The 27,013-nt window shown below is 53.2% G+C and overlaps 1 protein-coding gene across 2 annotated transcripts in view; it reads left to right on the top strand.

Annotated features, from left to right (window-relative positions):
• Positions 1 to 25,583, top strand: part of CMKLR1 (chemerin chemokine-like receptor 1) — a 55,056-nt gene extending 29,473 nt beyond the window's left edge. For both annotated transcript variants that reach the window (XM_055322693.1, XM_055322694.1), the window contains exons 3-4: positions 14,791 to 14,866; positions 15,427 to 25,583. In XM_055322693.1, coding sequence (XP_055178668.1) covers positions 15,430 to 16,527 — 1,098 coding nt within the window. In that variant the 5' untranslated portion in view covers positions 14,791 to 14,866; positions 15,427 to 15,429 and the 3' untranslated portion in view covers positions 16,528 to 25,583. The remainder of the gene's footprint in view (positions 1 to 14,790; positions 14,867 to 15,426) is intronic.
• The last annotated feature ends 1,430 nt before the right edge of the window (positions 25,584 to 27,013 follow it).

The following is a 27,013-nucleotide window of genomic DNA, read 5'->3' as shown; positions in this document are numbered from 1 at the left end:
CTCTATGCCTATTCCTCTTTCCCTTTTATCTGTAGCCCATATCACCGCCTGCTATTGTGATCACTTTTTCCCCTGGCATTTACATAATGCTTCCAATGAACCAAGCCTGCTTCTAAAACATTACCAGTGTAAACCTATTTGATCCTTAGAACAACCCTGTGAGGGAGGAGCTACTATCACTGCTATTTTTCAGATGGGGAAGCTGAAGCACAGAGAGGTGTGGTGACTTGCCCAAGGTCACATAGCTGCTGAGTGGCAGAGCAGGGACCCAAACCCAGGCGGTCTGGCTCCAGGGGTGTTTGCCTACTTCATCACCATTTATTTATGTTTCCATTACCCACCCCTCCTCGAGAATGCCAGCATCTCGAGGGAAGTGCTATCTCCCCAGTACTCAGATCCAGGCCTGGAGCCTAATAGATGTTTAATAAATATTCCTTGGAAGGATAGAGCAAGGGATACAGGAGGATCAGAGAACTGGAGGGAAGAATCCTTGGCCTTCAGAGCTTTCCATTAGCCCAATGTCAAGGCCATCTTGCCGGAAGCTTTTCAGCCTCCCGGAGGGTTTGAGTCAGCCTGTCTGGGAGAGGCCCCAGCCCCCCTCCCTCACCCTCCAACAAGGCCTCTGTTTTCTGACCTCTCCCAGGCAAAGGTGCCAAACCGCACTCCTGGAACTCCAGGCTCACGCTGAGCACACTTCCTCCTGTGACAAGGCCACGGAGGAGAAGGTTCCAGGCCGGAGGCAGAGGAAGTCTCGGAAACAAGGTGGCCTGGAGTGAGCGGGGCCGTTGGGCGGCCAGGGAGAGGCCAGGGCAGGGCTGTCCTTGGCCAGATGTGCCGGGAGCCTCAGTGCTGCTCAGGGGACAAGCACACAGGACGAGAGAAGGCTGGAATGGGGCCTGGGGTTCCGACACGGCAGCCAACACTCCCTGACGTCGGACCCTGTTCTGAGACGGCCCATGCCCTGCCAACTTCTCCCTGGACCCTCAAACAGTAGCTCTGTGAGGGGGCAGTGAGAATTAATTTCCCAGCCATACCGTGTCTATAAATTTCCTAAGTCCTTATGATTGTGACAGGCACTCTGCCCAGGGCTTCGCCAGCCTTATTTCACTGAAGGCTCATAGCTCCTGGGGCCAGATGCTAGGGATGAGGAGCCTGAGGCTCGGAGGGGTGAAGTAGCCTACGCCAGGGCACGCGGCCTGCAAGGGCCAAGGCTGGGATTCAGTCCTAGCTCTAAGTGCTGTGGAACCAGGCTCCAGGAGAAAACCAGGAGAGAAGCCAGATTCTACCCATTGCTCACTTGTGGGGATAGCCTGGCGGGGGGCGGGGGGGATCACAAAACTTGTTTGAATTTCGGTTTTCCCATCTGTCAAGTGGGAATTGGGGGGAATCGGCATCGTGTGAGACCCTGCGAGGGGCTGGCCATTGTGCGAGGTGCATCCCATTGGTTGTTCTCCTACATCTTCACAGCCCGTTGGACAACTTCCACGTCCTAGAAACAGAAGCGGAAGGTCAGAGCCGTGGAGAACAGGGCTGAGCTCTCCCAGCCGGGGCCGTCTCCTGGTTATGCCGTGCAGCTCTGTGTAGATGGAGCAGGACAACATTTGGGTTCAGCTAAGGGATTTCTCCAAGTGGAAGAATGCGTTGCCGAAGCTCTTGCAGAGGATGTGGGCACACGGGAAGGGAGATGAGGCCGAGCCCAGGGCAGGCACGGCAGTGGCCACACGTCGTCGTCCGGCCAGGGCAGTGTCTGGTCTGGGAGGAGGAGGCTCGGAGGAACCGCTGGCTGCGGCCTGGCTCCCATCCTTCCTCTGCCTCCAGACACATTCCAGGCTCGTCTTGGAGTTCCGTTGGTTTCTGGAAGCGCAGCTCTTTGCTTTGGTTCAGAATCTGCTAGCTGGATTCAGCCCAGCTCTCTCCTCACCGGGAGTGGGGGTGTGGTGGGGGGCAGGGATGCTGCTGGTTCTCCCAGAGAAGTCACCATCTGATTTTTCTCTACAAATGTTTGCTGAGCACCTGCTGTTGCAGGGGCCACTGTGTCCACCCACATCATTGCTTCATGACATGCTCATGAGAACTCTAGGAGGTGAGGTCATATCACCCCCATTTTACAAACAGGAACACTGAGCCTTGGAAAGGAGAATCTGTTCCTGGTTGCTTGACTAGGAAGGGCCTTTGAGGCTGGTGTCCTAGCCAATGGGTAGCCTGGAGTGGGGAAATATGCCGAGACAACCTCGTCACAGTCGACAAGGACCCCAGACTTGCTCAAGGGGTGAAGAAGCGGAGGTTTCTAAATCAAACTTTAACCCCTGATCCAGAAATCTTAGAACTGTAAGGGGTCCCAAGAGATCACTTTATCCAGACTCCCTGATTTTCTGAAAGGAAGGCATTATTATTTTTTTAAAGGTTTATTTATTTATTTATTTTGGCGGTGGCGGGGAGGGGAGAGAAGTGGGGAGGGACAGAGAGGGAGAGAGAGAGTCTTGAGCAGTGTCCGTGCCGAGCACAGAGCTCAACCATGGCTCCTCAGAGACGTAAAGTAATTTGCTCAGGGTCTCACAGCATGGAGCTGAGCCATACTTCTTTTTTATTGGCACGAGGCTGGCAATAGACAGACACATGACTCATTCAACAATGGCATTTTTTTAAAGCTGGAAGGGAGCCTTTGATACCATCAGCTCCAACCTCCTTCTTCTACAGATGGGGAAGCTAAGGGCCCCAAAGGGTCAGGGATTTATCTAAGGACATCTGCCACATAGAGCCTGTGAAAGTGTGAAGACCTCTGCCTCCCAGTAGCCCCGTGACCTTGAGTAAGACACACTCTTGCTGGGCCTCTGCTTCTTCAACTCTAAGATGGCCATAATAGTGACCACCATCCCATGGGGTCTGTGTGATGGGATGTACATAAAGTGCTTCTTGGCATCCTGGCACGCATAGTAGGACTTGGTAAGACATAGTTATTAAGATGATTATTATTAACCCTATTTAATCCTTACCTCCTGGGCTCCAGAGATCCTTTCCAGGATGGTCCATTGGGTCTCAGATACCCACCCTGGGGCTCTGCTCTGAGTTTCTAGGGCCTGGTAAGGTTTGGTTCTCATTCATCAGTGCAGCAGCAGAGGAAAGAAGGAGGGAGCAGAGCCAAGGGGCTGGAAACAATGGTTCCAGAAACAGGAGCCTGGTGCTTGGCTTGCTTGCTTTTCTCTCCCACAGCAGGTGGGGGGCCCTGCTGATGGAGAAAGTTCCTTCGGCTGCCAGCGCCCAGGTGTCTCCAGGTGTCAGGGGTGAAGCCATGCTTGGGGGCAGTATCAGGTGCAGCCTGGTCCTCGGGGCTGACAGTGGGCTGTGCTGGCCTGGACTTGGGGCAGGGCTGGGGGGCTGGGACGATGACTTCCTGGGGAGCACCCAGCAGCACCTCGGGGTCTAGGCTCCAAGCCCACGCTGTGAGCAGGACCCCAAGCACATGTCACAGGCTGGTGCCTGGCCTGTGAAGAGGGCGACCACCATTGACAGACCTCTCAGACCACATCCTGAGCAGCTCATGTCAACACCCCAGTGCCTGCTGCCTTCCAGATGAGCTGTGTACACAGCTCAGGGATTGCTTACATGAGTGGACTCAAGGCAGACTTCAGGGGATTAGGCGGGTCGGGTGTTGGGCCCCAGAGTCTAGGGGGATATAAGCAGGGTGGGACTTTGTTTACAGGCCCCCTCCAGGATCTGGGGCAGTGTTTATGGAAAGAGGCACAGGCTATCTGCCTGGTGGCTTTGGACACAAGCTGAATAATTGGAGGACCCACACTATTTGTACATTGGACCCACCAATGGGGCCAGAGTGGCTTCTCAGCAGGGAAGGAGAGACGTCCACCCAAACCCTCTTGCTGGGGGCATGACCGCTGGGTCTGCAAGAAAATAGTGGGGCTGGGTTTGCAAGGAAGTGTCTGTGCTCTCACTAGGCCCCAGAACCTGATGCCAAGTCAGGTTCTCATCTGGGGTGGGGGGCCAGCCGAGGCTCAGTCCCCAGGGAGGTGGGGGCCTTAGGGACTGCTTTTAAGGAGAGCTCTTAAGCAGAGACTGTTGCCCTGTGGTTTGAGTTTTGAAGAGATCTCTCTGGCTACCAAGTGGAACATGAAATCACAATGGAAACAAGAGGCTGGTTAGGCAGTGGCCACACTTCACGGTCTGGTGAGGACAGCATCTGGTGGGCAGAAGTCATGGGCAGATTTGGGAGCTGTCTAGGGGCAAAATGGGTAGGATCTGACAGATGTGGGGTGGCAGAGAGCCTGGTTAGGGTCATAGCCGGAAACAGATAGCTCCCAGCTCAAACAGGAGACATGACAGCCTAGGCACGGAGGGCTCAGGATGGGGGGAGATGGCCAAGGGACGTGCAGAGGCCAAGGTCCAGCCCTGCCAGGGGACCTTGCTGCCCCAGGCTGGGGGCCAGAGGAGAGATCTGTACTTCCATCCAGGTCATATAGCTGCAGCTGACCCAGGAGACCCTGTGGGGGTGGGGGTAGCCTGACCTCCATCTCTTCCTGCCCTCTTCTCCCAGCTGGACTCTCCTTGATCAAGCCCAACTAGAAGTCAGAGGGCAAAGAGCTTTGTGATGTCAGGGGGGATCTGTAGGACACAGAGCAGCGGGGGATGGACCTGGGCAACAGACAGAGCACGCTGGGGAGGAAGGAGCTGTGATGTAATGGGGGGGGCAGATACCAAGCAGGAGAAGGGATACTCTGGGGGGTCCCCTGCTTCTGTGCCTCCGCTGTTGGAGGTTTCTGGTCTCTGAGCAAAGGGAGTTGTCCAGGTCCAGGGCTGGTCGCTCCTTGCTTTGGCCTGCTCCTACAGAATCCTAAGCTCAACCAGGGCCCCATCCAAAACCAAAAGAAAATGGGACAGGCTGTTAGGCAGCCAAGCACTTTCCAGCTTCACTGCAGTGACTCAGCGTGAGCTGCTTCGTGTGGGCGTGGGACCAGGGAGGAAACTCTCTCCCGACACAGAGCTAATTCTGTCCCAGGGCTGGCGGCCAGCCTGCAGCTGGAAGATCTGCGGTGCAGTGTGGTTTTGAGGTTCCTGAGTCCCTCAGAGCTGGGGATCCAGGGATTGTAACCCCTAAGATGTCTCTTGAAGCGATCTGTGGGGGGAGCAATCTGTTGGGGCCCAGAGGCCCTGCTCTCTGCCCTGAAGGGCGGGGAATGGTAGGTGAGAGCAGGCAGGGAATTCTGTAGCAGATGCCAGACCCTCCAGAGGCTGGCTGTGGGGGGAGGCAGGGACGCTGCTGAGGAGGGCCATTTGGGAAGGAAGAAAGGTAGCCAGAAGGTTTGCATTACATTTCAGCTGCGGGTCGAGGCTGTGATCCTGGGCAAGTAGAAATAGCCAAGATTTGGGGGTCAGAGAGTCCTTGGTTCATATCCTAGGCCGAGGCTTAAAGGCCGTGTGAGCCTGGCTTGGCCACTTCATCCCTCTGAGTGAGCCTCCATTTGCAGATCTCCACAGTGAGGCCACAGAGGGGTGAGGCATGAGGCACGTGACGGCCAGGCAGGGTTCTAGGCTCTGGGGACGCACTACCCGCAGGAGAGCCCCTTCTCCTCTGTGGTGGAGGCAGGGTCACTGCCTTGGTCTGGACCTCAGTCTGTGCAGCCATGCACCGGGCTGCCCTCTGGGGGAGAGGCAGCCCCTTTCCGAGGTTGGAGGGGGTGGGAGGAGAGGCCTCCCACCTGGGCTGCCCATCTGGACTGTCAGGGTGGGCCGTGGGGGAGGCCACTGGGGCCAAACACCAAGGGAAGCGCTTCCAGTTTCTCTGATGGGCTCCCACACCCACAGGCCCTGATAAGGCCCCTGTGCTGGGCCTGTGGCCAGAGGGTGAGTGGCAGGCCTGCCGAGACCCGAGAGGCGCCGGGCTGGGAGGGGAAGGGGCTGCTGGCGGCTGTGGGCAGGTGGGCACAGAGGTGAATGAGGGCAGGTGAGGGGCCGCTGAGCCTCTCCGAGGGGAGGAAGAGACGGGGATGGGGTGGGGGGGCGGGCAGGGAGACAGAAGACTAGGAGGGTGGGAGAGTGAGACACAGAAACACAGGCATAGACAAGGATGAAGAGATGAAAAGACAAGGAACAGAGAGAGGGAGCTGAGACCTTCGCAGACTTAGGGCGCCAAGGGGAGGCAGGGGGCACACAGCTGCGGCCCAGATGCCTCTCAGCCCTGCTGTCCCCAGAGCCCGCTAGAGAAGGTAGGGCTTGGACTCGGACGCCCAGATTCAAATCTCTGCCCTGCCACTAACCAGATGTGTGACCTCCGGCAAGTGACCCCACCTGCACCCCCTCTGGCCTCAGCCGTCCCCTTGAGAAAGCAGGGTTGGTGACAGCCACCCTTGTGGTGGTCAGGGCAGGCCCAGGTGGGCACAGGGCCACGTGGTGCCTCCAAGCCAAGGCCCGGGAGCAGCAGGTTCCACACAGGCTTGTGGGCTGGATGCGTGAATGAGCCTCCATCTCATCTCATCTCCAAAAGGTGTTTCCCCGCAGCGCCTGCGATCAGGATACATTCCCTTTTGGGCCATTACCTAGAGGCGGGCCTGGGGGTGGCCTGGGGAGGGGGGCTGGCGAAAAAATCACTGGGGACCTGGAACCTCGTCTTGCCCCGTCTGTAAAATCCACACCATGAACCCTGCCAGACTGATCTCATGGGGGTTTTGGGAGGTTCCACTGGAGCAAAGACCAGAGAATTCCAGAATATTCTGGGGAGGCGAAGTGGTGAAAAAGGAGAGAGTGGGTTTGGCAGTGTGGCAGGCTGAGTTTGAAGCCCAACATGACACCTACCTGCCTGAGCTTCCTCCTCCATCCACAATGACTCATTTGACCTTCCTTGCTTACCTGAGCTAGCTATGTGACCTTGGGCACATTACTTACCCTCTCTGGGCCTCGGTTTCCTCTTCGTGCCAGTGCCTAGAACAGTGGCTAGAATGTAATGAGGGCCAGATACATGTTTGCCTAATAAAAACGAAGCCAATAACATCTGCCTGAGGTTTTTGTGCTTTGCGGCAGGAGGAACCAGATGTGAACTGGAGCCCCCATCCGTCCTGGGCAGGGGCTGGGCTGGGCTCACTAAGGAGGTACGAGGCCTTGGGTGCCACAGAACCAGCTTCAGCTGGGCCAGGGCTTCCACTGGCTCATCCAAGTCCATTCCCAGTCTGAGGAGGCTGCTGGGCAGAGCACTGAAGGGCCCGGGGCAGGGCCCAGGCTGCCTGCTTGGCCCTCGGCCGGCCGAGTGTGGCTCCATCGGGGATTCAGGGACACAGGCGTGGGCTGGGCACTGCCCAAGCATGAACCCCAGCCAGGGATCTGGGGTGTCTGTTTGTTTTCTCTGGGTTTTTCCAGACCTCAGGAGACGAAGGAGGGCTGACACAATGGCATCCCTGCATCCATCCTCATTCGCATCCCCAGCCTCCTCCGGAAGCCCCCACACTTGACCTCTCTTTCTTCTTGGTGCTCATTTCCTCTTAGCCTCATTTTCTATCCTTCTCCCTCCCACCACTGCTCCCATGGGGCCATGATAATCCATCCAGTGTGTATCTTGTTATTTGGTGGTGTTCTTGCAAAATGTCTGTTACAGCTTTGTGTGCATTGCTGCTTTTTTGCATGCATGTTTTCAGTGCACTTAAGTGCTATTATGGTTAGGTGGTTTTAAGATGCTCCGGATGCTGCTGCTGTGTGTACACTGGATGATCTGTTGCTCCTACCGGCTGTATAGCATTCACTGGTCCCCTCTCCTGCAGTGGACATTCAGGGGTCCCCAACTTTCTGCCATCAGTAGACACATCTGTGTGCTGTCCCCCACCCACCCCCCATCCTCTGGAACCTTGACTGTTTGAATACACACAATCTCCCAGGGGTCTCTTGCCCCTGACAGCCAGCACCTTCAGCTCTTTGTTGGAGGACCAACCTCAGGGGCTGGGAGTGCCTGGGAATGCATGGGCAGGGCAAAGGAATGCAAATATTCAGCCTCCTGGACCATGACCTCCATTGTTCACTGAGCACAAGCAAGGCCAAGGGTGCCTTCTTCACCCTTGCCCGGCCTCCTCCCTTCCGGATCCCATTTGTCCACTCCCTTACCGATTTTTACTGGAACATTTCCTCGATAAATCATTTTTGTAGGGATCCTCACTTGAGGTTTGCTTCTGGAGAGCCAAAGCTAAGACATGTCCCTGCAAACACTGCACATGAGCGTTCTGGTGCTCAGTGCCTTCCAGGGTTGGAAGGTACACAGGGGTTCACGGCTACCCGCGGTGTGGCATGAGAGCTTGTGCCCCCACCCTGCCAGCCCAAGGGGCAGCCACACCAGCTTTGTATTCTTACCACAGTCTAGTAGGCGCCAAGCGTTATCTGGCTGTGGTTCTCCTCTGCATGTCTTTGAGCATAAATCTGTCATATGCCAATGACATTTGGAGGTTTCCCTCTTATAAATTACCTGCTCGTATCATTTCCCCATGTTCTGTTGGGATTGTTGTCTTTTCGGCTTTGAAGGAAGGAGTTTCTTGTACGTTGTAGATGGCAATCCCTTGATGGGTTTGGAGATTATTAGTATGTTGGAGCAGGGCTTCTGTGCATGTGTGTGTCTATGTCTGCATTTGTGTGTATAACCCATTGTAAGGAGGGGGCTTGGGCCCCAGCATGGGTGAGGCCATGGGGCAGAGAGCTGGGGATAAGACCCCCAAGCTCAGGGTAAGCCATCTGAGGGAACCACAAATAGCAATGTTAGGTTTCTAACAATAATGACAACACATAGGTGTTATAGATTGAATTATATCGCCCCCCTCCCACCAATTCATATGTTGACTGTAAACTCCAGTACCTCATAATGTGACTGTATTTGGAGACAGGGTCTCTAAAGAGGTGGTTAGGGTAAAATGAGGGTGGGCCCTAATCCCTCATGACTGTGCTCCTTATAAGAAGAGCTCAGGGCGCAGACACACACAGAGCAAAGACCACGTAGGACGCAGGGAGGAGGTCGCTGTGTATGAGCCAGGGAGGGGGACCCTCCAAGAAGCCAGTCCTGCCAACACCTTGATCCTGGACTTAGAGCCCCCAGAAGTGTAAGGAAATCAACATCTTTTGTGTGAACTGTCCAGCCCGTGGTCCTTCAGCAGAGCAGGCCGAGCTGACCACTACAGTAGGCATGCCGCTCCCTGTTTCCAAAGCTTCGGGGGGGAAGGACACCCTGACCCCTGCAGGACTCTTCCTATGACATTTCTTTTTTCTTTCTTTTTTGTAAAGATTTCATTCATTTATTCATGAGAGACACACAGAGAGAGGCAGAGACACAGGTAGAGGGGGAGCCTGTTGCAGGACTCGATCCCAGGACCCCGGGATCATGACCTGAGTTGAAGGCAGACAGCTCTCAACCACTGAGCCACCCAGGCATCCCACCTGTGACATTTCTAATGGCTTGGCACCTGCCACACAGAAGTGTCTAGTAAATTACGATGCCAGCAATTAATGCCACATATGCTTCTTAAGTGCTCGCTGTGTGCCAGGCACTGAGCTAGGAGCTGGTGAAGAATGAGCGTCTGTTGTCCTGTGGACCTTTTGGGGGTATTGGGTGGCATCAGGTAGGACATGGTCAGCATCACAGGGAGAGGCCTGGCTGCTGGCCAGAGTGGAGATGAAGGGAGAAGTGGGGTCAGAAGCAGGTATGGACAGAAAACTCTAGTGGATGCTGATTCTGGCTGCCCCACCCCAGCCCACACACAACAGCAACAGTGACAAAGACAACAGTGGCTTTAGGCTCTACAGAGGTGTACAGTGCTTCACAGACTTTATTTTGCCTCCCTGTGCCTCAGTGTCCCCATCTGTAAATGGGTATAATCATGTCTCAGCCCCTGCAGGACTGTCGTAGGGGGTAGGTGAGGTGTGCGTGAAGTGTGCGGCCCACTGTCCAACACATGGGAGGTGCTCTGTTAGTTACTAGTGGGGAGCTTCTGCGCCCCAGGCAGTGCCCAAGCACCGGAACACACTCCACCTACTCAACCGTCGCATCAGCCCCAGCATTGGTCCTCAGGCCCGCCCCACTACACTGGGATCGCAGTGGAGCCCTAGAGAGGGCTCGGCCCGGTCCAGGCTGCTACTGTAGCAGAATGCCAGAGGCTACCAGGCCGAACAACAGTCATTCTCACTGATCTGGAGGCCGGAAGGTCCAAGATCACACCTGAACAAGTTGCTTCTCCTCTCTGGGCCTCTGTTTCATAACCTGCAAAATGGGGATGATGATAACACTTGCCCTGCCTGCTTCTCAGGGCTGCTGGGAGGAGGTGAGCTAAGGCCAAAAACAGAAAAAACAAAACAAACAAAAAAAAAAGAAAGCCATCCTTTTCTTCGTACATGTCCTGTACATGTCTCGGGACAGTGGCCTTGAGAGTCTGTCCCAGGGGCCTCAGAGCAGCCCAGTTCAAGGTCCAATTCCAAATGCATGTACGTTCAGGCTCACAGGCTGAATGTGGGAGCGAGCCAGAGCAGCTCGTTTGCTCCCTGGGCTCTCTGGGGAGCTGAGGGTGGAAAGGGGGAGCTGGCCACAGGCTCAAGTGCCTGCCTAGGCTATGAGGAATGATGTGCCCTGGACCTCCACCAGATGTCCTGAGACTGAGGAATGTGGATTCCTTGGGGGGCTAGGGAAAGGGGAGCAATGAGGAGGTGCCTCAGAAGATGGAGCTGGATGCCCTAAGGCACAAGGAGGGGTGGAACAGATGTGGAAAGAGGTGCTCCCTCTTCTGGAAAGCCAAGTGGTTAGGGGCAGGGCTCAAAGTCTGATCATCCTGGTGTGAATTGGCCACTTTCCAACTGGGTGACAAAAGCCTCACTTCCTCACCTTTATGTTGGGAGTGACAGCAGAACGACTCCCGGGGCTTCCTGGGGATGTATGAGCTAATGCAATGAAAGCATTTATACAGTGTTCAGGCTATTGTGTGCACCCAATCAATGATTATTTATCACCAGGATCTAAAAGCAATAGAAAGAATAGCTGGATATAGACATAAGAAGAAACCAAAACCAATTCAGAAGGTTGAGGACCAGTAGCATTAATGTGGCTGCTGCTTTTGACCTGCAAATATGATTCTGAGCTTCCCTGTGGCCACATCGAAAAGGGAAATGTGATCAGTTGTAGAATATGGATTATTAGGAATGAGGAAACATCCCAGTTCCTCAGGGGAAGCAATGTTCTTTACCCTAAATTCTCCTGGGCATTTCTCACTGAGCAGGGGGCTTCAGAAAGGGCACCCAAGAGAGGCGGTGGGCAGTGGGTGGGTAGTGGGTCACAGACCAAGATACACATGGCATTGCAAGTGTGATTCTCAAGTGGAGCCCCTTCCAGACACCTTGAAGGAAAAGTGAAGGGAAACCTGGCAAGGTAGCTCCGGGGAAGGCAGCTCCAGAGGAGAATAAAAAATGTGATGGGGATCTGAGCCCTCTGGATTCAAAGCTAAGGCTTAGAGAGCTCCGAGGGGTGAGTGGCAGGACTGGGGACTGCTAATCCCTCAGGGAGGCAGGGGGAGCCCCAGACACTGCTCACTGGGGTTCCCTGGAGATCTGATTTCCCAGCTGTGTGGCCTTGGGCAGGTTGCTCACCTCTCTGAACCTCCATTTTTGCACCTGCAAGTTAGAGTCACCCCCTCAGGGCTGTTGGGAGCATCGCATGGAGCCTGGCAGAGCAGTGTTTGTCATGTACCGAGGGCTCAAGTGACGTTGGCATGTTGGTATATGCCTACGATGGATCAGGAGCTATGGTTGCATGCACTGTCTTCAGATGCCTCCTGAGTATTTGTTTAAGAAATACAAATAACTAGAATTTTATAGCTCTTTATAGTTTACAATTGGCCAAGGGTTCACGGTCGCCTCACCTGACCCAACAATATGAGGGAGGCTTTCTTACTTTTATTTGAGAGACCAAGAGATTGGAGCTTAGAGAAGCAAAATCCTGGCTTGTGTTGCCCTTGATCCGCCCTTGAGCCCAGAAATGGGGAGACAGGTGGGCAGGACCACAGTGGTCCTGCAGCCTTCCCGGCCCCTCCTACCATCCCAGGTAAAGGCCATTTTAGGAGACACTTAAGGGTGGAATCCTGGGACACAGCAGCAACTGTCACAGCATAGTGACTTCCCTGTTCTAAGAACTTTACATGGGATATTCAAGCCTCACAGCCATTCTATGAATTAGAAACTGTGACCATCAGACCCATTTTAGAGATAGGACAACTAAGGTGCAGTGAAGCTAACGGTCTTGCACGAGGTCACAGGAGGTTCATGCAGACCCAGGCTTTGGGAGCTGGCAGCTTGGCAGGGCTCCTGAGTCTATGTCCTTGACCACTCCCCTGTATGCCCAGGCTGCGCAGAAACAGGCTCAGGGCAGGGGGATGTGTGTTGGGACAGGCGGAGGGCAGGCCTGTGTTGAAACACTCTCCTGGGAGGGCCGAAGGGTTCGGGGCGAGGGCACACATCAACCGGGGACACTGACTCACCCAATTCCTAGCAGGCTGAGGGGGTGGATGGATGGACATGCCCAGAGGATGTCAGCACCACCCTGTACCACCTCAGCCTGCCAAGCCCCATCCCTGCTCCAAGATGAGGAGACATGGCCTGTGACCCCGAGCTGCTCCCAGCCCCGCCAGAGAGCCAGACATGACGTTATCTGCGTCCAGGGCATCTCTGTAGATGCTGTGCAAAGCACTGGATCCCCACTCCTCTTCACCCTCCTCTTGGGGCTCCCCCGCCCCCCACTGCCAATGAGGGAGGCATGCTCGGGGCGGGGAGCAGCCTGGCATGTCCCCTCAGCCTCTGAGCTCAGGGCTGTCCTTTATTTTTTTTTATTTTATAAATTAATTTTTATTGGTGTTTAATTTACCAATATACAGAATAACACCCAGTGCTCATCCCGTCAAGTGCCCCCCTCAGTGCCCGTCACCCATTCACCCCCACCCCCCGCCCTCCTCCCCCTCCACCACCCCTAGTTCATTTCCCAGAGTTAGAAGTCTTTATGTTCTGTCTCCCTTTCTGATATCTCCCACACATTTCAGGGCTGTCCTTTAAAACTCAGCTCAGACTCCGCCTGCCCCAAGCAGCATAGGACCAATGCCCAGGCTGGGGAACGCCCCCCTCCAGGGGTCTTCAGGCTTCCTGGCCTAGCACCAGCCCCAGAGCGCCTCTGTCTGGTGCCTTGTGACTGGCCATGAGCCCCTGTGGGATGGGACCCCAGGGAAGCCATTTTCTCGCCCCTGGGGCCTGCACAGCCCGGCACAGGGAGTGTGGACACAGTCATTTCATCCTCAAGGACACACTTGGTGGCATTCATCAGACCGTGATTTGGGGGGCAGCATAAGGCGATGGTGAGAGCCCTGGTTCTGCAGACCTAGTTCACATTCTGACTGCCTTCCCCCTGCCCAGAGTCTTCATCACCTTCGGCCTCACTGGCCCCCCTCAGGGCAAGGCCGGCTATGGTAAACGCTGGGCACAGTCCCTGGCAGGTGTTGTCACGAACACCAGTCACATTGCCCCCAGTCACGGACGAGGGCGGGAGACACACACGGTTCCCACCTTCCCTCTGCATTCCAGGGCCACAGGAATCCCTGGGGGACCCCTCACTGGGCACCTCTAGAATATCCCCCCAGCCTGCAGAGGAGGACACCCAAGTGGGGTGATACTTGAATTCTGAGTCCCTTGAACCCACGATTCTCAAGGGGATTGTCCAAGTGGCTTTTATTTAATAAAAGCGAAAGATGACTTCTCTGAAATAAAATACAACCTTGAACCCATTAAAGGATCAGCAATCCATGCACATGGTGGAAGGTTGGAGTTATCTATAACGAAGCATCGATTGGCAGTCTGGCCGGTTTGGAGCCCATGTGTCAGGATAGGAAGAACTTGGCTGGTGGAAGGTGCATGGGTTGGAACCCAGAGCCCTGGGTTCAAATCCCGGCTTGGAATTCAGTGGTTTACCCCCGGAGCCCTAATGGAATCATTAATATTCTTTGAGGGTTTACTGTGTGCCAGCACCGAACCGATTTCCCAGTGCTTGGGTTTGAACCGTGCCTATGAGCCCGCCTCCAAGACGTCCCAAGCTTGATGACTCCCCTGAATCTCAGCTTGTTCTTCCTTAGATTGGGAAAATCCCCAACAGAGTTGTTATGGGAATTGGCCAAAGTGCCACTTAAGTTGTCTGGCACATGGTAGGTGGTTAGCGAATGTGTTCATGTCTGTCTCCTCCCCAGACTGTTGTGACAGCGGGTCTGTGTGTGATCCAGGGGGCTCAGGGAACACCCAGTGAGAAGGACGCTTCTCTCTCTGGGTCTCCGTTCCCCAGATCCAAAGCAAGAGGCACCACACCTGCCTCAAAGAGACCTGGGAAGACAAAATAAAGGAATTATATAGTTCTTGGCACATAGTGGGTATTCAGGGCTGTTCCTCTTCTGTCTTCCAGGCAACTGGAATGGTGTATTCTGGGTCTGCCCTGGCAGCAGACTTGCATTGAGCCATCTGCACACTCTGCCCTGTGCCTTCCCCGGCACCCGCCCGTGACTCAGGCCCCCATCTGTGGGTGTGCTGGGGTGGGGCTGGGGACGAAGGGCCTGGCAGTTCATCTGGGTTCGAGGGGCTCCACCACTTCCCAGCCTCCACCCTTGGGCATCACTTAGCCTTTCTGAACCTCTGCTTCCTCAACTCTGTAAATCAGGGGTGACGACCACAGATCTTCTCTTTCGCTCTGAGTCCACCCGCCTGCTGACTCAGACCTGGATCCAACCGCTGCCTCTTCATCCTTTCCTGCAGGTGTTTCTAGCTGAGCCCAGGCACTGACTGGCCAAGGACCCCCATCGGAGAGCCTCGGACACCCTAACAGTGAACGGTGAGGGGCTTTTGCGGGCTGAACAAATGCCTCCAAAGGGCACCAATGTGGGACCCATGATGAGGTGGGGGCATCAGAGAATGCCAGCATGGCCACTTCCTGGGTTTGGGAAACATGCCCGGAACCAAGTTCCCAGCACTATGTACCCCTCTTTCATGACACCGAGCATCATTGTGATGTTACCATGATTTGAGGAATCTGACAAATGCTTGTCTCCCTCGCTAGAGTGGGGGCATTAGCAGAGAGGGGAGGTTAGTAGGGGGGCCCCAGACAGGCAGCAAACAGGGTTTTCAGGAGGAGAGACTCTGAAGCAAGGGTGTGGCTCCTGGCTCCACCTCTTGCCCACTGTATAACCTTGGGCAAGTAACTGGCTCTCCAGACCTCAGCTTCCCCATCTGTAAAATGGGGTTTGTAGTTAAGTAAGTAGTTAAGCTGTCAGGATACTGAACCGGCCTTGCTCAGAGTCAGGCAGAGCAGATGTCAACCCGGCTGGTGTTGGCCAAGCTCTTGGAGCCAGTTCCAGTCACGGTCCCCCTACTGACCCCTGTCTCCCCTCGCAGAGAATGGGGGACGAGGATTACAACACCTCCCTCACCTACGATGATGAGTACTTGGATGATTTTGACCCCATCATGGTTTTGGATGAGTCTTCTCCCCTGGAAGGCAAGGTGGCCAGGATCTTCCTGGTGGTGGTCTACAGCATCGTCTGCTTCCTCGGGATCCTGGGCAATGGGCTGGTGATTGTCATCGCTACCTTCAAGATGAAGAAGACGGTGAACGCAGTCTGGTTCCTCAACCTGGCTGTGGCGGACTTCCTGTTCAACATCTTCCTCCCAATCCACATCGCCTACGCCGCCATGGACTACCACTGGGTTTTTGGGACGGCCATGTGCAAGATCAGCAACTTCCTGCTCATCCACAACATGTACACCAGCGTCTTCCTGCTGACCGCCATCAGCTTCGACCGCTGCATCTCCGTGCTCCTCCCCGTCTGGTCCCAGAACCACCGCAGCGTGCGGCTGGCCTCCGTGGCCTGCGCGCTTATCTGGGTCCTGGCTTTCTTCCTGAGCTCCCCATCCCTCATCTTCCGGGACACAGCCCTCGTGCATGAGAAAATATCCTGCTTTAACAACTTCAGCCTGTCTGCGTCCGGCTCCGCGCCGTGGCCTGCCCACTCCCGCCTGGACCCCGTGGGCTTCAGCCGGCACATGGTGGTGACCGTCACCCGCTTCCTCTGTGGCTTCCTGGTCCCCGTGCTCATCATCACAGCCTGCTACTTCACCATCGTCTGCAAGCTGCGGCGCAACCGCCTGGCCAAGACCAGGAAACCCTTCAAGGTCATCGTGACCATCATAACCACCTTCTTCCTCTGCTGGTGCCCCTACCACATGCTCTACCTGCTGGAGCTACACCATGCCGCCATGCCCGGCTCTGTCTTCAGCCTGGGTTTGCCCCTGGCCACGGCCATTGCCATTGCCAACAGCTGCATGAACCCCATTCTCTATGTCTTCATGGGCCAGGACTTCAAGAAGTTCAAGGTGGCCCTCTTCTCCCGCTTGGTCAATGCTCTGAGCGAGGACACGGTCCACTCCTCCTACCCCAGCCACAGGAGCTTTACCAAGATGTCATCGATGAATGACAGGGAGACCAGCATGCTTTGAAGCTCTGCTGGGAACCCCCGATGGACAGACATTCCAGCCTTGAAGGCCCAAAGCTCTGGCTTCTTAAGACCAGGGCAGAAACATCTTCAATATCCACCCATGCCCACTGTAGTCTGCAGGGGGCTGACCAGTGTTTTGAGCTGGGAGTCCAGGGCTTCGAACTCCTTTCTTCAAGAGGCAAGGTGGACAGGGTATGCCATGACGCTCTCCAACTTACACCAGCATCCCATTCTTCTCAGGAGACCAGCCTTGGCCAACACAAAGCAAAAACAGGAGAATTCTCAAAGTCACTGCCATGAACTGGGATGAGAATAAGACAGAGGGATAAAGCTACCTACTGTGTGCTCCCCTGGAATGTCAAACACTCTGCAGGGTGTCTTCTCCTGGTAGGAGCAAGGGGAGGTCAGAGCAGACTCTATGTGATGCCAATCACACCTCAGCCCATTTGCCTCTATCACCAACCAGCCAGAAATCCCACCACCTACACCATTGCTCTGGTCGGGAAAGTGAAGATGCACAGGTTACCAGGGAGGGAGGGGAAAGGGACATACGAGCTCGTGCATGGCCAGAACCATGGATTTGGCTTTCAGATCAGCTGGGAACACAGAGAACAGGTCCTGAGAGGCCTTGTGGGCTCTCCATGAAGGCAAGACACGTGGGGCCACCATAAGGACTTGGGGCCTGGGGAAGCAGAGGAGGGAGAGGACTAAGGCCCTCAAAGGAGGCAGCATGCAGGTGCTCACCTTAGAACTTCCCAGGGTCATGGTGCTTTGGGACACAGCTATTTCGGGGATCGGGGTGGTGCCAGCCCCTCCCCGCTAGCCCTGCTCTCATCTGGCATTTGTCGCCTCAGGGCTGGGTCACAGCGGTCAGCAACACCTGTAGCTTCCACCCCATCATGGGGACTGTCCCTTCCCTGGTCCGCTGACTCTGGCTACAAGTGCTCAGAATAAAACTCTCCAGGGCGGAGGCCCAGAGAAGGAGGGCCTCTCTTGCTCCTCAGCTTCCTCAAAGCCTTGCTCAAACCAGCTTCGGGAATCAACCTGGGAGTTCCACGCAGGTTGAAGAGCGTGTCCCAGTGCTCAGTCTCTGAACTCAGCAGGGCCTGGAGACTGACGCCTTGTGCTGTGCCCCTGAGATGCAGGCCGTGGGGTGCTGCAGGCGTGGAGCCTCTCCTGGTGCAGCCCTGTTGCCTTTTCTCAACTAGGACCAATACCCTCCTATGCCAGGGTGTCACTGTCCCATATACAAATGACAAAGCTGAGGGTCAGTTGGAGGGGGGGAGGATGGGAAGTAAGTAACTCACTCAGAGACTCGCAGTAGAAGCAGAGTTAACATGTGAACCCAGCTCTGTCTGGCTCCAGAACCTTTTTTGCTGTTGTTTTTTTTTTAATGGCAAATGTATCTATTGAGAATATTCTAGAATGTCATGATAGCTTACATTTATTTAGCACCCCCTATGCTAAACACTTTGATGCGTTATCTCATTTATTCCTCCCGGCAGCCCTGAGTTAGGTACAGTTATTACTTCCTTTTTACATATGAGGTATAGCTGAAGCTCAGAGAGGTTGAGTTACTTCCCTGAGGGCGTCCAGCTGATCTCTGCCAGAACCTGGATTTGAAACGAGGTCTGTCTGGCTCGAATAAGGCTACAGAATCAGGGTCTGAAGAGAAGCTTGGGGGTTTGACCATAAATATTGATTCCTCAGCAGATTCTTATAAATATCTTCATGACTTATAATCCAGTTTTGCTAATGGTTTTCCAAAATGACCCAACATGGCAAAGAAAGCACACTTGGCCTCTAGTTCCCCGACATCCCTCCACATGTGCCCACCAGGGTCTCCATCTCCTGAACCCCCTGAGAGCTCCAGGGAAGGCAGTGGGGGTAAAGCAGCCAGGCCGGAGGCAGTCACTGGTGGGCCCGAGGCCGTGTAGCCTCCGAGTGTCCACATCCTCTTCCCTTCCAAGTGCTGCTGTTGTGAAGCTGATTCCCTGACAAGATGCAACGAACAGATGTAATGTCTACACAGCTCTGGACAACTTCCCAAGGCCGTGAGCTGTTTGGTAATCACACCTCATTAAGAGACAGACTGTTCCTTCCCTCCTTGGGTCATTGTGCTTATGATGAGGCAGCTCTGAATTAACCCCAAGAAGGGCGACCAATGGCTTTAAGAAATCTGAGCTTGGACCATCTGAGAGCAAAAAGGGAGCTTGAAATATTGCCCGGTGCCCCTTGTCACCCCCTCCCCAACTTCACAGGTAAAGCAAGTAAGGCACAAGACAGTGTAGGACAGGTTCCAGGCCCCAGAGACGGTCATCAGCCACTCAGGCTCTGATCCCCCGGGTGCTACTTGCTCTGGCTGGGTCCCCCACTCCTCCTGGGCTGCGTGCAGGCCAGGCCAGGTCCCGGAGCCAGGAAATCATTTTGTCGTTGGAGAAGTTGATGAACAGGAGTGAAATCCAAACCAGCTGTTTCCTCCTTGGGGTCAGGCCTCTTTCTGGCTGCCCCACCAGGAGTTTCCCATTAAATACTTAAATGCAACCATGATATCCTCCTGAATCTTTTCCCTGCAGCTTCTTCCAAGGATCTCACAGGTCATTCATACAAAAGTCCTGTGGTTCACTCCACAGGCAGCCAACGTGTTTTGTGCCTGAGAGGCCCCCTTTGGGGCCAGGACCAGGCCAATGGGGTGTCAGTGCTGCTTCCTGGGTGGGGGGGGGCACTGAGGGCTCACGGGGAAGCAGGCATAAAGACAAGAAGTGAAGGTGGTGTTTGGGAGGCCGGAGAGCAGGAAGCACAGAGGAAATGCAGAATAGAGAGAAAGCAAAAGAGTCTGGCATTTATTAAGCATCTACTGTGTGTCAGGTGCTCACAATCTCATCAGACCCCAAAATGAGAAGAGGACCAGCAGAGCCACATGGGTGATGCAGAAAGGGAGGCTGGGATTGCAGACCCCACCTGTTCAGGGTCACACAGCTAGTAAACGGCAGAGCCGGGCTTTGAACCCGTGCAGCTGCCTGAGCTCCCTGCTTCTTCAGCCTGTGGGAGGAAGGAGAGAGAAAGGGATGGGATGGGGGGGAGAGGGAGCAAAAGGATGGAGGAGGGTCTCAGGAGGGGACAGTGACCTGGATGTGGTGTTGGCTGAAGTCAGAGGAAAGAGTCTGGCTTAAACCTACCCCTGAAGTCAGCTCTGGAGGGCACAGGGACCAGGCTGGGTGGAGAGGAGGGAATCCAACAGTGAGAGCCATGAGGGCCTTTCCCTTCCACAGATGAGGGAACCGAGAGCTGCCCTTTGCTGCAAACAGAGTTGGTATTTGCTTGGATGGAGGTGGCCCCTGATTCCCCAGCCCTTCCCTCTCCTGTTCCTCCCTGGTATGCTGTGCTCTGGCTGGAGCCAGGGTGCCCTGGTCCTGTGGCTGCCAAACCCTGGATTTGGAAAATTGCTGCTGCGGGTGGTACCCAGGACCAGGGGGAACCACGAAGCCACTTATCCAACCATGAAATAACTCAGGAGGGGGCTTGCTTGCTTTCTCCCTTTGAGGGCAAAGTTGCTTTTGAATAAAGAGACTGAGGCAAGAGTGGGGCTCCATGCCAGATGTTCCTGCCCCCCAAAACACTCTTGCCTTCCTCATTCACCTCACAGAGCAGCAGGTGAGGCTCAGAGACATGTAGTGCGCTATCCAAAGTCACACAGCAGTGTTGTGAGGCAGCAGGAGGAAGCCCAAAATTCCCTACCATTCTCCAAATTTAGGACATCAAAGAATCTGCATTTTAAAAAGCATTCCCTTCACTTATCTCAATTTCTTAGCAACCGAAGGGAGTAGATTGTTAGTAACTGGCTCAAGATAGCATCCACCCATTCACACCAACATGCATCCACTCACCCACCCACCCACCCAACAACCATCCACCTACCCATCCGATTTACATAATGATTCTATATCCACCCATTCATCTATTCCATAAAAATCTATTTAATACCTTCTGTTTGCCAGGCCCCGTGGTGGGCACTGGGAATGCAAGGATGATCAGGGCATGCACAGTCTCTGTCCTTAAGAGCTCATTCATTGCTTAGTGGGAGAGACAGCCAATAATTTTTTTAAAACCACACCCTCGATGGGAAACCACTACACTAAGCCCCACATATTATAGAGAGATCTGACCCTGTCCAAAGACCAGGGAAACCTCCTCGGGCAAGCAACGCTTGAGTTGAGATGTGTAGCACAGGTAGGTGCTGATTCAATGGTGGGCAGTGGGGAGGGGTGCCAGAGAGGGTGTTCCAGGGGGTGGGAACAGCATGGAAGGGGACAGTGATGGCGAGGGACTGAAGGGGGTTGGGGCCGCAGCAGAGGGTGTAGGAAGAGCACAGAGCAGACAGGATGAAGAGGAGGGCAGCAGAGGCCACGTGCAGGGCAGCGACCTGCTCAGATCCGCATGTTGCAATGATGCCCAATGCGGGGGCGGGGGGGGGGTGCTGCTCTGGGCAGGACAGGCTGGGGCAGGGGAGAAGGGGAAGCCAGGAGGCTGGGGCAGCTCCAGGTGAGTGCAGTGGGAGCAGAGGTAGAGCTCAAGAGAAGTGGACTATCCTAGAGATGCTTACAGGCTACCCAAGCTTTCTCAGGGGAGCGGTTAGCGGGAAGCCAACCCAGGGCCATTTCAGCTGCACAAAGGCCTCGGTGCATTGCTTTATTGATGGAAATTAATTGTAAATATTATTCAAATTTACCTCCCAATGCACAATTACATTTCTCAGGGGAGTCCTCTGAGCACATAATAAAGCCCTATAAATAATACATATATTAACCTAAGAAGATCAGAGGCACATTAATGCTGCACTTTGCGGGTGGTGGCTGTGGGGAATTTATGCAGACAAGACTCTGAGTGCTTGGACTAGGGTTTGACTTTGGAGGTCACCCGAGTTCTGTCCTGGGGATCTTCCAGAAGTCTCTTTCCACCCCACCCGCCCCCGCCACTGCCCCCTGGAAGGCTGCCAGCTATTGCTCTAGAGTCCTGGCCAACCGGCAGGAGGGGGCAAAGAGAAAAGGTGGTAAAGGATGGAAGAAGCACAGGTGTATAGGATGCTTACTTTGTGCCCAAAGCTTCAAGAAAGCAATACTCACAATAATAATAGGTCATATTAATGGAGCATGCCCAGGGGTTGGGTATCTTCCAAGTGTTTTGGTTGTATTAACTCGATGAATCCTTATGACCACCTTTGTGGTAGGAGCCGTTCCTCTCCCCACTTCCAAATGAGGAAATGAAGGTTCAGAGAGGTGTGATGTCTTTCCTGGCGTCACACAGCTAGTAAGTGACAGAGCTAGGATTCAAACCCAAGTGTGTTTGACTCGAAAGCAACTTGCAAACACAAACTATCCTCTAATGAGATCCCTCCCTGGAGAGAGGAAGGCAAGCATATGCTCCCCATCCAGTGTTAGATCTTAAGGAGGTGGGAGTGGGGGGATTTGACGGATTGCTTTTTCCTCTCGGAGGAAGGAAATGGTGTCTGGATGGGCTTGTCATTTCCTCACAGCCCCGGGAATCTTAAAAGCCACATCCCTTCTCATCCCCCACCCTCCCGCCATTTACAGATGGTGAAACTGAGGCTCTTTGCAGATCGGAGCAGAACCTCCCAGCTCACTCACTGCTGGGATGCGAGATCCCATACCACCCACTATTCTAGAGACCTGGGCATTCACTGAGCTACTCTTTTCATAGTTTGGTGCTAATCTACCCTGAAACTACCCCTGCCCAGGATCTGAGGGGCACTGGGGGCATTTCCAGCAGGATCCTGTAAAGGGAAGGCAGGAGGCCTTGGAAAACCCTGGTACAAGGCAGAGACATGCCATGTTTGGGGCATAAATGTTATCCCTCACAGTCGTCCTACAGATGGGTGACAATGCTATCTGGATCTAGGTGGTAGTGGTTGTGATGTGGCTATCTTTATACATCAAACCTCATTTGTCTATACATATATGATTACTGCACTTTACTGCAGTAAGTTATGCCTTAATAAAAGTATTTTGAAAAGTAAATTCTTAAATAAAATTTAAAATTCATGAATTAGCTCACAGTGTCTGCAGGAGTGGCTCCCCACCTCCTTTGGTGGTCTGGACAGAATCAAGTCTGGGGGCTTCAATCTGATTCAAGAGAACAACTCAGAGGGAAGTAGAAAGGCAGCACCTCAGGAAGGACTCCCAGGGGTCACCCCAGCCCTGTCGCCTGACTCAACGGGCTTTTGATGGCTATGACACAGGGTCACGTGGGCTCAGGTGTCAGAATGCTCAGGCTTGGATCCCAGCTCCACCACTTACATCAGCTAGGGTTAATGCCTTATGACTTGGACAAGAAGCTCAACATCTCCAAAGCTTCCATTTTCTCATCTGTAAGATGGGTATAAGAAGAATCTGGAGCTCACAAGGCTGTCATGAGGATTCAGTGAGATGTTGCACATAAGCACTTAGCAGGTGTAGGGCTCGCATACATCACCCACTTTCATATGGAAGTACATCAGCCTCCCCACTGGTCTCCACGCTTCTAGCCTCACTCCCCATGACCCACGCTCCATGAAGCAGCCAGAGTGAGCTTCCATCACAGAGCACAGCAAGCCAAACCCCTTAACAGGGGCTTACAAAGCCCTAGAGGCTCGGCACTGCCTCCTCCATCCTCAGCATCTACTGCTCCCGACCCAGGCATCCCGCCCTGCCTTTGCATTGGCTGTTCCCAGACTGCTGATGGCATGGCCGGATCCCCCTCCTCCTTCAGGTCCCAGCTTCTCCTGAGTGAGCCCTTTCCTGAGCCCTCCCTGCAGGTAAAGCAGCCCCATCCCTATTCACTACCAGACCCCCTTTTCCATCCATTACACTACTTCCTGCCATCTGGACGTTTATGTATTTGTGTTAGCTGCCTTAAGTCTGTCCCTCTGTGGGGCCGGGAGCTCCATCAGGGTGGAGGAGCCCTTGTCTGTCTGGTGCCCCTCTGTATCCTCGGCACCCAGAGCGGTGCTCAGCCCAGGAACGGTGCTCATGATCCTTTGTTGGGCACATGGAGAAATTACCATAAGCTAACATTGGTTTTCTCAAATCATCATCATCATCATTGAGTTTAAAGACGATCACTATTTGCAGTACACAGTTTCCAAAGTGTTCTCACACTTTTTTTCCTATCCTGATGAAATGTGTGGGAGAAGACAATCCCCCGTTTAACAGATGTGGATACTGAGGCCCCAGCTCACTTGGTTCAGACGTGGAAAAGCCACTATGGAGCTCCTGCCCTGGTACCATCAGAAGCACTCCCAAACCAAGGAGGTTTCCATTCAGTGCTTTTATCTCCCCTGGCCTTTTTCCCCTTTCCTCTTTGTCTGATTAATTGCAGCCTGAAAATAAAGGAACCAGATGCCTCCCCACCCACCACACGCCCCTGCATTGTTTTGTAGTTCTTTTCCGGACCAGGACTCTGTTAAGGATTTGGCTGGTAGGACCGTGACCACAAACTTCCTGTGTTTATCTTTCCACTTAGAAATCCTGGAGGGAGCAAGGAACTGGGTGCCAGGTCTGTGGTGGGCACTGGGCGATGCTAAGGGCAGAAAGTCCAGTGACACCTGATGCCCGAATACCCCCACAACCCAGATGCCTAGTTCTGGGAGAGGTGGACCCCAGGATTATCTTTTCCATGGTTCCCACTGTGCAGATGTTTGGCACCCATACAGCAAATATCTGGATAACTGAATGAGTTTCTGGTTGGCTCCCAGATGTTGGAGCTGTGGACCAAGGTCACATACACATGGGGAGCTGGGAAAGGGTGGAGTTTCAGCCGTGGCTGGTGGGTGGTAACAGCTGGTGAGTTTCTAGTTGATGGCAAGCAGTTTGCTATGCACCGGTGATGGCCCAGAATTGATTGGGAAGGAATGATGTGTGATGGCCTTTCAGGCACAGTGACAAGCAGCCAGAAGCGATGTCACATCCATCATCTTGTTTCATCCTCCATAAAAACCTGCTGGGTAAAACCATCTTCACTTTAGAGACAAAGATGCTGAAGTTCAAAGGGGTTGAAGACATTTCCCAAACCCACACTGATAGCCTCACATTGATTTTTATTGAGCATCTGCTATGTGCCAGGGACTGTGCTGGGTTCTGGGGATACATCAGTAGTCACTGCCCTAATGTTCACAAAACTTATGACATATTAGTAAGTATAAGAGCTAGGATTGGAACCCACATCTGGGTTGCCTTGTGGCTTCTTATGCTCCTCCACTAGGTATGCTGCTTTTTGAGTTATAGAACCTAGGTGCAGAGCAATCAGTACAGAATGGAGAGAAGGGCTTTCTGTTGTAACGCCTCAAACCTCTCGGGAATTAGAGAGAGAAAACTCACATCTTGGCTGGGAATTGAGATCGATTCTGGGAACCAGGATGCAGCTGTCAGCAACTGCTCTCCCCTCCCTGACTCCTCAAAATAGGACAGTGATTGATCCCCACAGCTCTTTGCCTCCTTTGAAAGACCAGCAGGGAGACAGCAATGCTTAACCCAAGACAATGGCATGCTCAAGGTGGAATTGCAGGAACCGGGCAGATTGGCAGAACAAGAAATTTGGAATGGAGGGGGTTCCATGGTCGCCTTCCAGACTCACTATAGGATCAATAGGTTTTTAATCTGAAATGTCACCTTTTCTAGATCCTGGATTGTAACCGTCGCCTTGATCCCCTGGCCACGGCATCTTTAAGGATGCAGATAGATCAATGGAAACGGCTTATTTAATCTTAATATGGCAGATGATCATGCCCTTGCAGTCAGTTGAGCCAAACCCCTGCCCAGGGGAGGGAAGTTAGTCCCACATCCATTGGAGGTGAGCCAGGGCAAGAACCCAGTAGTCCCCATGCCCAGTGATTTTGTTCCTTGCTCTCACACGTGACCATATGCGCCCTTTAACAGCTTGGTCTTTTGTCACATTTTGGTTCAGACACATCAATTCCTGTAAACTTGAGAAGGAGAGAAACAAAATCAGTGTATCTGGTTTTCTGTATATACAAATAACACAAATAAAAGTCCTAATAATCCATGCTGGTTGGCATTCATTTTCAGACTCCCTGTGTGAAATAAACCAAGTGAAGGTTGAAAGAAATAAGATTATATCAGTCAGGTTGCATTTGGCTGCAAGTAACAGAAACCTCAACTCAAAACGTCTGGCGTGTTCTTCATGCGATGAGAACACCTGTAGGTTGGGAATTCAGCAGCTAAGTGATAACGTCAAGGGCGCAATGTGTTTCCTACTCTCTGCTCTGCTATCTTCAGAGGTTAGGGTTTGTCCCCAGGATGGCATCTCTCTTGGTCATAAGATAGTTTCCATGCACATGACATCACCTAGAAGGGAGAGAAGGTTTCAGAATGTTCCAAGAGCTGCCAGCAAGCAAACTTCACATCTCTTTGGCCAGAATTGGTTCACACGCTGCTGCTGGACCAATCAGTGGCAGGCAAAGGAGATGGCTCAGACCAATCAGGATCCACCCAGGAACCACATGGGAGAGAAGAGGACATTCAAATGCCATCATGTTCTACCCCCAAGAAGGGGAAGGGATTAGGGGCAGGCATCCAGTGGCGTCTCCCACAGAGAAGACAGGAGATGTAAATTGATCAGCCTGCACATTTGCCTTCCAGTCTTGAGGAACCAGAAATTTTCAGATCTGAGTGTTTTAAAACTACAGAGGGGGTTGGGGAGGGAAGGCAGCTCTTAGAAATTAAATATTTTCTCAGAAAATCAGAATGCTTTATTCCTTGCGAGTAATGAGCTCCTCCTGTTCTTTATATTAAGTAATGCATGATCTTTGGCAAAAAGTATTAAAATATATGAATGAGCAAAAGGAAAAGAAAAATGAAAGGAAAATCATTTATGATCCCCAAGATCACCCACGTATAATCACTACTAGCCTTTCAGTTGATGGTCTACAGTCTAGTCTATTTTTATCTTGACAATATCAATCTAGCAAAAAGATTTGTGTGTATATATTCTGTTCTATAACATTTTTGTCTGTTGTTTTTTTTTTTTTTAAATCAGGTCATCCAATGTTTCCCTACATAATATTGATTGATTGCCAGGCAGACCCAGCCGAAGTGCCACAGTTAATTTAGTCAATCCCCTATCAGTGGAAATGTAGGTTACTTCCTTTTCAGAAATATTTTTGTTGTTTTTGTGATCCCCTGATGGTTTCTCCCAGGAAAAGCTTCTTTAGAGCTCAAGCCCTGGGTGGCCCACAGATCTAACCTGAGCTCGCTGCCCACTATCTCAGCCTCTGGGTCCCTCCCTGTACGCCGTTCTCCCCTCAAAGCAAAGGGAAGTGTTCTTGAGGCTTTAAGAAGACATCACCCAGCTCAGGAAAGAGCGGCTGATGGAGTGGGCAGTGATCGCACATGCAGGCTCTGGAATCGGGCCAGTTGGATCAGGCAAAAATAACTGTTGTTCTCTGAAACCCAGTTTACCCATTTGAAAGATCG

Source organism: Nyctereutes procyonoides, unplaced genomic scaffold (genome assembly GCF_905146905.1).
Source record: "Nyctereutes procyonoides isolate TBG_1078 unplaced genomic scaffold, NYPRO_anot_genome, whole genome shotgun sequence".
Taxonomy (NCBI): Eukaryota; Metazoa; Chordata; class Mammalia; order Carnivora; family Canidae; genus Nyctereutes; species Nyctereutes procyonoides.
Note: the sequence above shows the minus strand (reverse complement) of the source record. Positions and strands in the feature narration are given on the sequence as shown.